Raw genomic sequence first — 12,311 nt, 5'->3', positions numbered from 1 at the left:
GTATACTATATTCTTCAATCGGACGCGCGAAATATTAAAATCTTTTGAATTCGTGTTGGTGTTTTCCTAGTCTTTACAGAGAACTATCCTGCAAGAACGGTAATCCAGGTGGAAGGATTACACCAGGTAAATTTACATTTTGTAAAAAAAGAAAAAAAAGTTTGATTTTCTTTTTTGCTTATAGTTCTGTCGAAGCCCGACAACTTCGCTAGAAAAACATCGAGGTACTGCCAGACACCAGACACCATGTCCTGATGCTTTAATTAAGAGTTCTACTTATAGGCAAAAGGAGCACACCGACATAAATATACAAATAGAAGAAAAATACGAAAAACACGTTTTCGCGGTGTATTGTCTGGTCACGTTCTGTTTGTTCTCTCCACAGTTTAGCTCATTCAGTTTATGTAGCATACCGCCAATGTTCTCAATCAAATTCTTAATGCTGTACTTGTAAAGAAATCATGTATGAATTTTCACTGTTAAGAAGTGATAGTGTCTTACGACACAATGGCGGATTGATGAAAGAGAACTTTTACCTATAAAAGTGTTTATGCGCTTTTTTTTACTTTTACAATAAAATTATTTTGAGCGAAACTATTGATGTGGTTTAAGATGCACATTTCAATGTTTCAAAAAGGAGATATATATACAATATTATGCTATATACCTTGTTAAAAAAGGACGCAGCCTTCAAGCATTAATGCACGAGGAAAAAAGGCGTGTGCTCGAACATCTACAAAAAAAAAAAATATCAGAAATGTTCATAGTATGAATACACGTGCTTCCACCAGAAACATGAACAAAATTCCCACGTACCAGCCCTTTACTTCTGAGACATAGGCGCTTTTCTACCAAGAGGCCGAGCAGCAGAGCGGTTGGACGACGGCCGGCAGTATTCCACAAATCTTGAAAGTACAAGCTAAAACTCAGCGGTTTATTTTAATAGTACGGCGTGGATCAAATCCACTTTAAATAAATCTCAAAAATCAGTTATAAGATTCGGATTCTCAGGTAGTGCAATGTATAAAGAAGTTACAACTGGGTGGTGCAGGTTTTTATAGGTATAAAGAAGCAAATTGGAGGCGAATCAAAAGTCACAGCTAAGAAACAAAATTTTTTTATGTCAGTATGCAGTTAAGCCTCAATTAAAAGTTAAAACGATTCTCGTGGTCCGTTAGAAACTTTTAGTGGACAAAACACGGGCGTAATACCTAAGTGATAACTATTTCTAACCTCTTTGTTTCAGTTAGATGAGATGTCAAAAACGACCACAAAAACGTTTTTATCACGGCGCAAAAGGAATCAGCATCTTACCGAGGCTTAAATATTTGCTTTTGTTTTTTTTTGTTTTTAGTTCTAATGAATGCTTGAGGTAGGTTTGATCTTGTATATTTTCAAGAAGCAAAATCACCACCCAGTTGCCTCTTCACGCTAAATTTCAGTGTGAGAGCATGCGAAACTAATTTTAGAGATTGATTTAAAAAGTGTTTGCTTCAAATTAGCCCTCGTCGTAAATTGTAGTCCCTTAAAATTAAAGAAACGAAGAGCGTGGTGCGCCCCTATCGTCTCAATAAGGAGTTTTAGGAGATCGTTCCGATATCTCCGATAACGATACCCAATACTACACCGACGCCTTTGAACATGCACCTCATCGTTACAGAGTATCATTATCAGAGGTATCGGAACGATCTTCTAAAACTCCATATCATTGCTTCCGAGTCAATGCGACTGCGACGTTAGCCGACAAGAACGCTAAAGAACGAATCGCAAAGTAAAAAAGCGCAAAGATAATAAGCCACACCCCGAGTAGTTGTCACTGACTATGCGGAGCGCAATTTCGTCTGCTACTCTTTGCAGGGGTTGCGATGACGTCAGAACACCGAGTTCTGATTGGAAGGATTGTGGGTAGACCTCAAGGCACCAATCAGTGCCAATCAAAGCGAGGCGTTGTGACGTCACTGCAACCCCTGCGCAGGAAGCAGACGAAATTGCGCTTCGCATAGGCTAGACTATTTTCGTCATATTGAATGGGTTAAACCAGCGCAAAAAAGACGAAGGACCATTAAGAGTAAACACACAGACACAGCGCTCGAATGGGTTAAAACAGCGCAAAACAGACAAAGGACCAGTAAAAGGAAACACACAGACACAGCGCTGGGACGAAGGACCAGTAAAAGGAAACACACAGATACAGCGCTGTGTTACAGCGCAGCGTTACAGCGCTGTGTCTGTGCGTTTTCTTTTACTAGTCCTTCGTCTGTTTTGCGCTGTTTTAACCCATTTAATATGACCATCAACCAACTCGACCAACTTTACACCTTGTTGCAGTTACTATTTTTGTCACGTGTTTGCAGCAGCTGGGTTGTAGATTTTCGCTGATCCCCCTAACACGCAATGCTGTTTCTGCTGGGGGAGTTTGTAAGTCCTTCGAAGATGCCGACGGTCTAGCAACATATGGCTGGGTTGCCTCGCATGCGAGAAGTTTCGAGGAAACTGTTTTAGAAGGCAGGTGTGCTTCTGGTTTTCAGGCTATAGATGGCGCAAGCTGCCTCCCGTTATAAAATTTACAGCCGTTAACATCCATTCACCCATTGGCAATTTTGTCTTTATGCGAAGATGGCGCATTCATTTGTCCCAGCCCTTTTTATATGAATGATTCTAGTGAAAGGGCCAATATTCATACGACGTTCATCGATCACGAAAAGAGTGACTATAGTATTTATTTTTTTTTTGTTTTTTTCACACAGGGGTCCAGCATGGAAATCGACGCCATCGCGGTTGACCCAGCTTATTAGATCTCTTGTCTACGGAACTGTTCAGTTCATGAAGACCAACGTAATAATCAAACGCGGGACAGGTGCTGCATTAAAACTTGGCACAAAAACGCTCCTCTCATTATTCGCGTTATGTACCCTTACGCATACGCACATCGGCACATCAGTTATGTAAAGTCAAAGTAAAGAAGTGCTGACCTACGGATCCTCAGACGGCAAGCTTGAAAATGGGGGACTATGGCTTATGATGCCATGGAACTGAAACATCGTTTCCTGGTGGTTTCTAAGTTCTCTTAATTAATACTCAGCCCTTTGCAAGGAGCGAATGTACGTAGGCGAGCAGTTTGTTATTTATTGCGTAAACTTTCTACATTTTACTTAATTTATTTTTGTATGTGCATTCAATCTTTCTTTCTAAATGACTGTAGTCAAGTTTAAAAAAAAAAAAAAAAAACACAAAGCTGTCCAAAGTTTTACGTCATGCACAAAGGTTCAGTTTATACGTCGAACCAAAATGAGTGTCGAACATGTTTGCGTAAAAAAGCCCATAGAAAATACAGTTGACTCCAGAACTGTACGCTGCGGCATGAGCGGCGAAAGTTTTATGCCAGCTGGTTCAACGAAACACAAGCTGCAGCACATCCTATCACTGCGGTACTCGCGTCAGTTTATGCGCCTACACTCAATCAGAAGCTAGCCCGCATGCCCACATTCACACAAACGGGTAAACGTAGCGCACATCGACCTCTCCGATCCTAGTCTTCTGATTGACCGAACGAACATTTCCGTCGCACAGCTCGTCAAGGTCACCTGACAGCCCCGGATCCAGTTTAGCGAGAAGTGCCGAGTCGCCTGCTCTCAAAAATTGCAGCCACAGTGTCTTCCCGCGCTCGCCTGCGAGCTGCTGTCCCGCCAATCCGTCGTGATACTCAGCAAGTTTTATGAAGCGCTATCTTCAGCGAGCATTTAAGGCCTAATCTATATCTGTCACGTTCCCAGAGCGGCGTCGTAACTCTTTATCGTTCAATTTCACGGTTGATACCCGTCGCTGCCCCTGTCACTTCTACCGCCGAAAATGACCAGAACGATGGGAAGTCTTCTAATTCATCTTGCGCTTTTGAGCGTTTTCTGCAGTCGGTTGGACGTCGGCGCTGAACACTGCGAGGTCCAGCGCGAAGTTGTCACCAGTCCTGACGTTGCCGAAGTTACCGGACCACTGAGGTAAGGAAGATTGCCTGAGGATCGAGAGCCTATAAATTATGATTACGGTTCAAACGTTGTGGGTGAAGACGGGAGTACTATCTATATTCACCGGCCTCCAGCTCACCCTTGTTGCCATACATCGTGCTTTCATTGAGTTCGCACACTCGAGGCTCACTAGGTGCCAAAGCGTTATCGAATGTTGGAAGCTCGCGCGCGGTGAAGTTGGGCGACTGAAAGGCCTCCGTGCCGTTTCCATTCCGTCAATGTCTAAACTTTGTTAGGACAAAAAATTTGCAGGAGTTGCTTCACAAAGAGAAAACAAGACTTCCAACACAGAAGGACGCTGGCGTGCTGGTAACCTTCTGATTAACTTGTGTTTAGAGGAAGCCGGTAAACATAATCGATTTGTCTATCCTGTAGAATATGTAGCTTTACTTTTCATGCAAACCTTTGCGTTTATAGAAGTGCACGCTTCGTAATGTGTTATTCTGTAAAAAAAAAAAAAAAAAGAAAGAAAGGAGTTTGTGCTTTTTATAGAGTACAACATTTTTCTTTCTCCAGGAATTTGGGGGATAACAGTCGTTCAGAGGTGCTGCACTCAGAGTTCATGCTGGTGCTGATTACACTACGACTGCCGGGAACCCCTATTTTATTTAGAATGATACGATCACAAAGTTAAACGAAAATGAAGAGTTCTTTTGAGAATATTTTGTTCTAAATGTTTTTGTTGTTATTTTCAGCAACGCAATCCGTGTTGGATGTACCATGTACATCTCAGGGCAAATTGGACTGATCCCCGAAACGAATACCTTAATCTCCGGTGGAATCATGAACGAAACCCGACAGGTAATATTGTTTTCTTTAGACGCCGTACTCTTCAAAGACATTAGCGGAACATTTTTCAGTCTGACATTTACTGTCCCTCCACGGTCGTTACTACGCTCTTACTAGTCACAACCACCAATGCACGAAGGTTTACGGTATGGGTTTCCACCATTAATGCTGGTTACATGTCCATCTCCCGCACTGCCTAATGAATGCGCCTTGCAAACCACGAAACAACGAACTCGACATGGCCTATTCGGTTTACTTGTCAGGCACCCTTTCCCATTGCTAACAACGCCCAGTTATACTCGAGCGACTGGATATTCTGGCGAGTAGAAGCTAGTTTACACATTTGCACTTGACTATGCTCGAGTAAATCGCGTTCCATTTGTAACCCCTTTCAACGACAGAACTCACTGGCGCCCACTGGCGCCCACGTTTAAGGCCCGTGTACAGCCTTGCATTTGCTTAGGACAGAGTTATTGCAATGTTTGCGACGTGAGAACACACGGGAATGCTGGCGCCATCTATGAGGCGACACGGCAACTGCATTTGACTAGAGCGAAGGTTTCCTGGCATTTGCGATATCAAATTTACGCACTATCAATGATACATGGTCGTTCATAACATTGTCTACAGCTAAGTGGAAAGAAATTTGTAAGGATAATATGAATCAGATTTGTTTTGGTTTAAATTAGATTGTGCTTATTTAAGTATGTGTTAATAAAAACCACTAATTACTTATCACTTGATCTACTTTTAAACATGGCTGGTTGATTGACCAATCGGATCATTGAAAACAATGCAGATGAACGAATTTGTGTATATTTAAAGAACACGTTGTTTAACAGATTTTACTGTTGTAAATCCAATCATACTAGGAGATAATCGGGTTGATTTTTTGGTTAGTTAAAAAGCTTTATTGTAATATTTTTTGCATTGACTCTTTTTTTTGCGTTTTTTTCTTTGGCGTTGTGATTTTCTCGTAATAAAACACCACGTGACATGACGAACAAAGTAGAAGGTAGTAATAAATCATATCGTTTCGACTTGTTCAGAAGAGCACTGCTTTTCGCTCGCGTTCAGTCTGCTATAGCCTTTCTTGCTGATGACTATTTTATTTGAAAAAAACAAAATCACATACAGAGCGTCAAACAAACGCACGGAAATATTTTAGGAATTATTTCTGAATGAAAGGTATGACTTAAAGCATCAATGTAAATGATTTAAATCAGAATTTAAATTTTAACTTAAAACGAGATTTAAAATAAAAAATATATATCATAATTTTTTTTTGATTTTTTAGTTTGTTCTAAAGTTATAAGACCCTAAAAAAGTAATGATGCGCGAAAAAAACAAATATACGCAATACACAAAAATATCCCGAAATATCCAGTGTTTCGAGGCTATCCCATTGGTGGCGCCAGCTGTGTTCTCTCGTCTTAAGAACTTTTAGGAGGTTTTAAGGCACACGAAGCTAAGCAGGCGTAAGTGTGTGAACGAGCCTTTGGGCTGCGAATTAAATTTTATATTCGTTTTACGTATAATTTTTTCACCGTGGGCCCGAAACAATATTGAAAATGTTATAACTTATACAAGCTATCATTTCTCAATGATGGTGCCTAGATTTGATTTCACAAATACTGAAAACATTCACTCGGTTCCACGACTTCCAGATAGATGGCGCCAGCCTACAAGTGCGTCCTATATTTGTAAGCGGTTATGAGAGTACGCCGGCTAATTCGACCACAGTCAGTCACGAACGTATAAACCAGCCTAAATAGTCCCACCATGTGTCCCACGTTTCTTGAAAAAAATAAGAAAAAAAAAACACGATAAAACTAGCGACTTACATGACCCTAGAGCCCTCTTTGAAATAAGCGAGAAAAGCGGCGCCCGCAAGTATTTATACGAATTGTTATACGATTATTCCAGTTGTTTATACATTATGGTCTTATATTTAAAGACAGTCGCATTCTAATACAAAACAAGAGAGAATATGGATAAAGGAATAACGCCGGACGATGGCAGTTAAATTGGAAGACAGAGGTGAGCGCCGCGTCGTGGCCACTACACGATAGAGTTCGCCTTTATTTCTTTTAGTTTCAGAGTCTGCCTCACCGTGAGTTCAATTTTATGTGGTAGTTACAAGACTTGGTAAGTTAGTTTCAATCTAATCGACCGCAGCCGTCATGAAATACTACAATATTTTCAACATGTTGCGCCACCTCTTGATAAGGGAACCAAACAGGATTCGTGACCCGAATCATCTGTCTGAACATAGCCTCCTATATACTGACAAAGCCTGGCAGATCGCCACAAGAAGCGGCCGCCGAAATAGAAAAGGTGAAGTGGCAGACAATGTATAAGAAGACAACCACGTAACTGGCGCCCCGCTGCGGCGAGACGCCGAAACACACTACTCCCGACCGAACAAGTCTGTTTCGGGTCCTCGCCGCTACAAAAGCTGTACGCTGACGTCCAGCTTTCCCGAGAAGAATACTGTTTGATGCTCTGTACTACCGGATCGTCGCGCTCGAAAGCTGCGACCGGGCACTCTATGGCTCCATCGTCGAGCTGCCAGGCTTTGTGAGTATAGAGGAGGCTATTGTCTGAGCCATCATCAGGCGGTATACACTAGTGCGTTGCTCAGACGTCACGTTACTAATGTCGCAGGGGGGCAAACGCTGACTTGTTCGTGATCTATATTCCCCAGGATGTTATTGTGATATTTGACGTCATTTTTGTTCCTGAAACGGAGAGATGTTTTTGAATTCTAGTTTTCGAAAACATTCCGATAAGCCGAACAAACAACGACACTTGTGCGGGAGCTGCTGCGTTGTTGAAAATTAAACTGACGTCATGGAATAAACGGGTATCAGCGGGTCCTTGAGTGTCAGTGAGATCCGTTGTTTTTTGTTGCTTTCGTGTCTGGATCATAACACATGCTTTCCCCGCGGTTTTCAACATTAATGAAGGGGGCACCCTTTCTGTCTTCAATACAAGCTTCAAATTACTTGGACTGATAAATAAAATGTCTGCCTTGTGGATGAATCAAGATATCCAGGAAGCAACCAAAAAGACAGCGCGCACATGAAGCCGTAGCACACCAATTTTTGGGTCGATAGAACGTATGCGCTCGTCTGTGTTGCGTTGAAAGTAGCAGATGTAGTAATATGCTACACTAACATGCACGTACAGTTCATCAGATTGCTAGAGATTGATGTAGGTTTTTGTAGTATTCATTGGAAGACGTTATTAGAGGCGTTTATTAGTCTTCAAGCGATTCCGCCTTCTCCGATGAAGACGGGCAAGACGCAAATTGTGGACATTCCGGTTGTCTTTAGAAACGTGACCGGTACATGTGATGCAAACTAGGTCCGAGTTCACGTCCACTCTTTTGTTTTCCACTAGGCACTGACGAATCTGGGAAATGTTCTCAAGGCAGGACGGATGAGCTTTAAGAACGGTAAGTCGCCACATCAAGGAAGCAAGCTGCAGCGCAGTATACTGAAAAGATATTGGAAATCAGCTGTCCTTTCTAATTTCTTCAATAATTATTAGACGTCATAATTTTAAAGAAACAAATCCAAAGCCATATAATACATTTAATACTATAGACATGACGCTTCTAAAAATTTTGGCCTATCACGACAGTTGTCCTGACACTGTAGTCACAATATGTAGCGTATTATATCTCGCCTCACTTGATGCCGCAGCTATTAATCTTTAATTGCTCGTATACTGCGAGCAATTTAATATGTTTTATGCCGCAAGTGCCTTAGTCTATCTGTTGAATAATCCGAGACAACAAAATATGGGAAGGAGATACAGACATACAGATTGCTTGACCAGGCTTTGTTATTTCGCTCACTGCTTTATGACGTTTAAGCCTTTAACCGGTAAGTGAGCATTCCGCGACCAGCGAGGCGGTTTCATGTTGCACACGGCACGAGCGTGGCGACGTGGACGAGTTAGTTCAGGTTTAAGCAACAAATTAAACAACGCGCTAAATAACGAAAGCGGAAGAGAAGAAGTACACTGTGCTCCTCCTGCGTCCCTTGTCTCCTGTCTTCGTTGTTTTGCACGCTGTTTCAATTATTGTCTAAGGTCCACACGACAGTTTTGACCAGAAATGGGGTTGAGCAGGAGCGAGGAGCACTTTCAATGGACCGATCTCAACAGCCAGTTTGACTACGCCACCGGTGCCGCAATGCATCAAGGGAAATTTAGTCCGTCTGCACGTGCGACAACCTCGCTGGTATGGCTACCAATTCGAGGAGGAATATCTGGCGACTTAGACGAAACGTAAGAAAACGGTGCTGTGTGAACCAGTTTTAAAAGTTGAACCGAGCTGAACTCCTTACGTTACGTTATGACGAGCCTTGTGCCCTTGGTTGCCACGGTAACTCACCGTCCTAGCTCGTCGTCACTGAAACATTCGTGCTTAGAATGTCGCATGCCAGGCTATCTTCTTGAATTGGTAGCCACGCTTAATACGAAGCAAAGATTTCTCGATGACTTGGACATGAGCTTTCATAACGTAACGTAAAGTAACGTAACGTAAGAGGGTGGGTCTGTGTGAACCAGCCTTTAGTGAGATCGGTCTACTGGCATAGTCCGGCATCTCGTACTTGGGCGCAGAACGTCTTCATTCCGTTTTTACCCCTCCCCCCCTCCTCCTTTCCCACTTCGCGACTTGCTGTCCGGCCCCCTGCAAGTCGTCTACCTGACGACCTGACCCGCCGCTGCGAAAGGCTGCCGGTTGCCGACACGCGCCTTATATCTTCGAAAGTTGCAAAACAAGACACGCTCAAAGTACAAAAGCCAGTACACCTGCACACAGAATGGTGCATCAACAATCACTATGACGTACGATAGGTGCTGGGTGAACGACGTTTTGCGGAGGGTGTTCTTCGGGACAAATACAGACGGAGTCAGATACTACACGTCCTGTAGCGTCAACGTAGATTAATAATTTCGTGTGAGAACTTTACATGTACGCTTTGTTTTCACGCGCTGTGAAAAATGAAGACAGTATTTCTCCAGAAAGAGTATTTCCAGGTATTCTAGTGCCATGACATATTGGAGGTTCCTGAATAAGTCCGATTAATCTTGTTTTTTTATTACAGTCGCAGTTGTGACGGTGTACCTTGCTGATATCAACGATACCGATGCGTTCAACAGCGTTTACAAAGAGGGTAAGGAACATTATGAACTTAACTCAAATTTTGATAAAAATAAATCCTACAGCGTCTTTATTTATATATATTTTTTTCCAATCTAGTGTTTTCCAGCAAGTATCCAGCGAGGGTGGTAGTCGAGGTGTCTGGCCTGCACTATGTAGGTATCTTTACTCACAAAAGAGATAAGCCTCGTCTTATCTTCATCTCATCAAAAATACTTGTGATCTCTTGCCCAAAGCCATAATCTAACCTCTGTTATGCCTCCTACAGAATGCTCGTGTGGAACTGCAGACCATCGCCGTGGACTCAAGAACTTAGATCCGGCAGTGTACTATTTTTATAATAAAACGCTGTGCATCGGGTAAAATAAAAAAAAATAAAAAAGATATAATTTTCTGCCATTCTATGAACCTCACACAAACGGTGGCAATATGACTTTACATGTCCTGTTCAGCGGGTCATCCCTTCCTAGTACGTGTAGCCTGCCGGCCATACATAACAAAAGTGATCATGTTGTCATCGACGACGTCTCATCTGAAAGGTGAGAGTACCTGATCGAATAATTTTAAAACTATTACTCTAACGAATCGGGAATGGCTGGCCAGCATTTTTTATATGTTTTCTTTTATAAACGAAGCCAATTACTTTTCAGCAGAGAACGTTCATGACCAAGTAGGACAGCACAGGGGCAGAGCAACTGGCCACGAAGAACTCGTCAGCCTTTTTTTCGCGTTTTCATCTAGCCCTTGAATTTCCATCCGAGAATATATTCATTGATTCCCTTCTATCTATCAGAATATATTTTCCGGCTTTGACGTGTTAGGTAATGGCCACGAGACGGCACCACCGATGAAACAGAAGTAGGCTGCATAGATGCAAGATGAAAAAAAGAATTTTTTTTTTTAATGAAGCAAATCAGATTCATTTGATTTCAATCGGATTTATTTGATTTAAATTATATTAATACATTTTAAATCACTTTAGATAGAAAATACTGATTCTTTACCATTACATGTATTTTTCAACAAGGCAGATTGATTGATCAATTCGTCCAAATTCATTGATAACTAAAGCCTTGCTCTGATAACAGTTTGGTCATCTGTATCCGATCCGCATCCGCAGACTTTGTATCCGCATCCGAACCGCATCCACAAAATTCAAAACGGTATACAACCCTCTGTCCGCGCATTCATCTTGTAACATAAAAGCGACCCCCCCCCCCCCCTCTCCAAAAAACAAAAACAAAAAAGGTGTACAAGTTGTCAAGCATCTACTACGCAAAACGGAGTGTGCCAAAGAAAGAGGGTCCCTTGTCCGTATCCCCAGTCTCGGGTTACAACTATGCTCAAAAGACTCTTGGTTGAGCCTCCTCAACTACCGGGCGGCTCCCCTTGAAGATGGCCGTTCACCCGCAGAACTACTGATAGGCCGAGAACTACGAACCCTACTTCCCGACTTCACCGCGTCTCCCGCATCTCCGGTCAAAAAGCACGTCCAGAACGAGACGAAAGGAAAACAGCTAGCTCCTCTTCCGCAGGGAGACATCGTGCGAATCCTTAACAACGGGCGATGGGAGCGTAAAGCACAAGTGCAAGGCTTGGTGTCCCCAAGGTCATACACGGTGCTTACCGAGGACGGCCGGATCTTCCGCCGTAGCCGACAGCATCTTCGAAAGACATCGGAAGGATTCTCCATCTTTATCAACGACAGCGACTCAGAGGACGACAACGACGATTGCTTGCCACCATCAAGAGATGGATCACAGCCCCCCTCACCGACCAGAACCTCCTCGAAACCAGGTGCTGCCTCACCCACCAACCTTACCCGTCCTTGAGCAGGCGTCAGCAGGAGCAGGACCTCAGTCCAAGAGACATAGAAGGCTACCACAACGCCTGGGCTACATAAAAGGCTTCCAACAGGCAGAACTAATCTAAACGAGTACAGCCCGCTCCACGCGCTGCTCGTGGTTGTTGTGTATAACTTTGTTCTTTCAAAGAAAGGGGGATGTACCATATGCTAGCGGGGGCAACACTGCGTGCACGCATAGTGACCAAAGGAGCGCGTGCCCAAAAATAAAAAAGTTGTTCTTGTTGCTGGCACTGATCGTGAACACACTACCTTTAAGGCCCGTTCACACTCTTGCAACCGGGTACGACCGCGAGAGACCAGACCGGTTTTTAAGCCTCTTGCGACCTCTTAGGACCGGATGCGCTGCAGCGGGGTTGGTCCTAAGAAGTCGCAAGAGGCTTAAAAACCGGTCTGGTCTCTCTCGGTCGTACTCGGTTGCAAGAGTGTGAACGGACCTTTACAGTTATGAAGCGTT

General features: G+C 43.1%; 1 protein-coding gene across 1 annotated transcript; it reads left to right on the top strand.

Annotated features, from left to right (window-relative positions):
* Positions 1-3,656: 3,656 nt before the first annotated feature.
* Positions 3,657-10,403, top strand: LOC8037469 (2-iminobutanoate/2-iminopropanoate deaminase). Its single transcript, XM_002405010.5, has 6 exons — positions 3,657-3,995; positions 4,718-4,823; positions 8,217-8,271; positions 9,935-10,003; positions 10,090-10,145; positions 10,259-10,403. The coding sequence occupies exons 1-6, from the start codon at positions 3,850-3,852 to the stop codon at positions 10,304-10,306; spliced, it is 480 nt and encodes a 159-aa protein (XP_002405054.3). The 5' UTR covers positions 3,657-3,849; the 3' UTR covers positions 10,307-10,403.
* Positions 10,404-12,311: the final 1,908 nt, after the last annotated feature.

The sequence above is a fragment of the Ixodes scapularis genome, unplaced genomic scaffold (assembly GCF_016920785.2).
Source record: "Ixodes scapularis isolate PalLabHiFi unplaced genomic scaffold, ASM1692078v2 PGA_scaffold8__174_contigs__length_109621045, whole genome shotgun sequence".
Lineage (NCBI taxonomy): Eukaryota > Metazoa > Arthropoda > Arachnida > Ixodida > Ixodidae > Ixodes > Ixodes scapularis.
The sequence above is the reverse complement of the archived record's forward strand: the minus strand, read 5'-3'. Positions and strand labels throughout refer to the sequence as shown.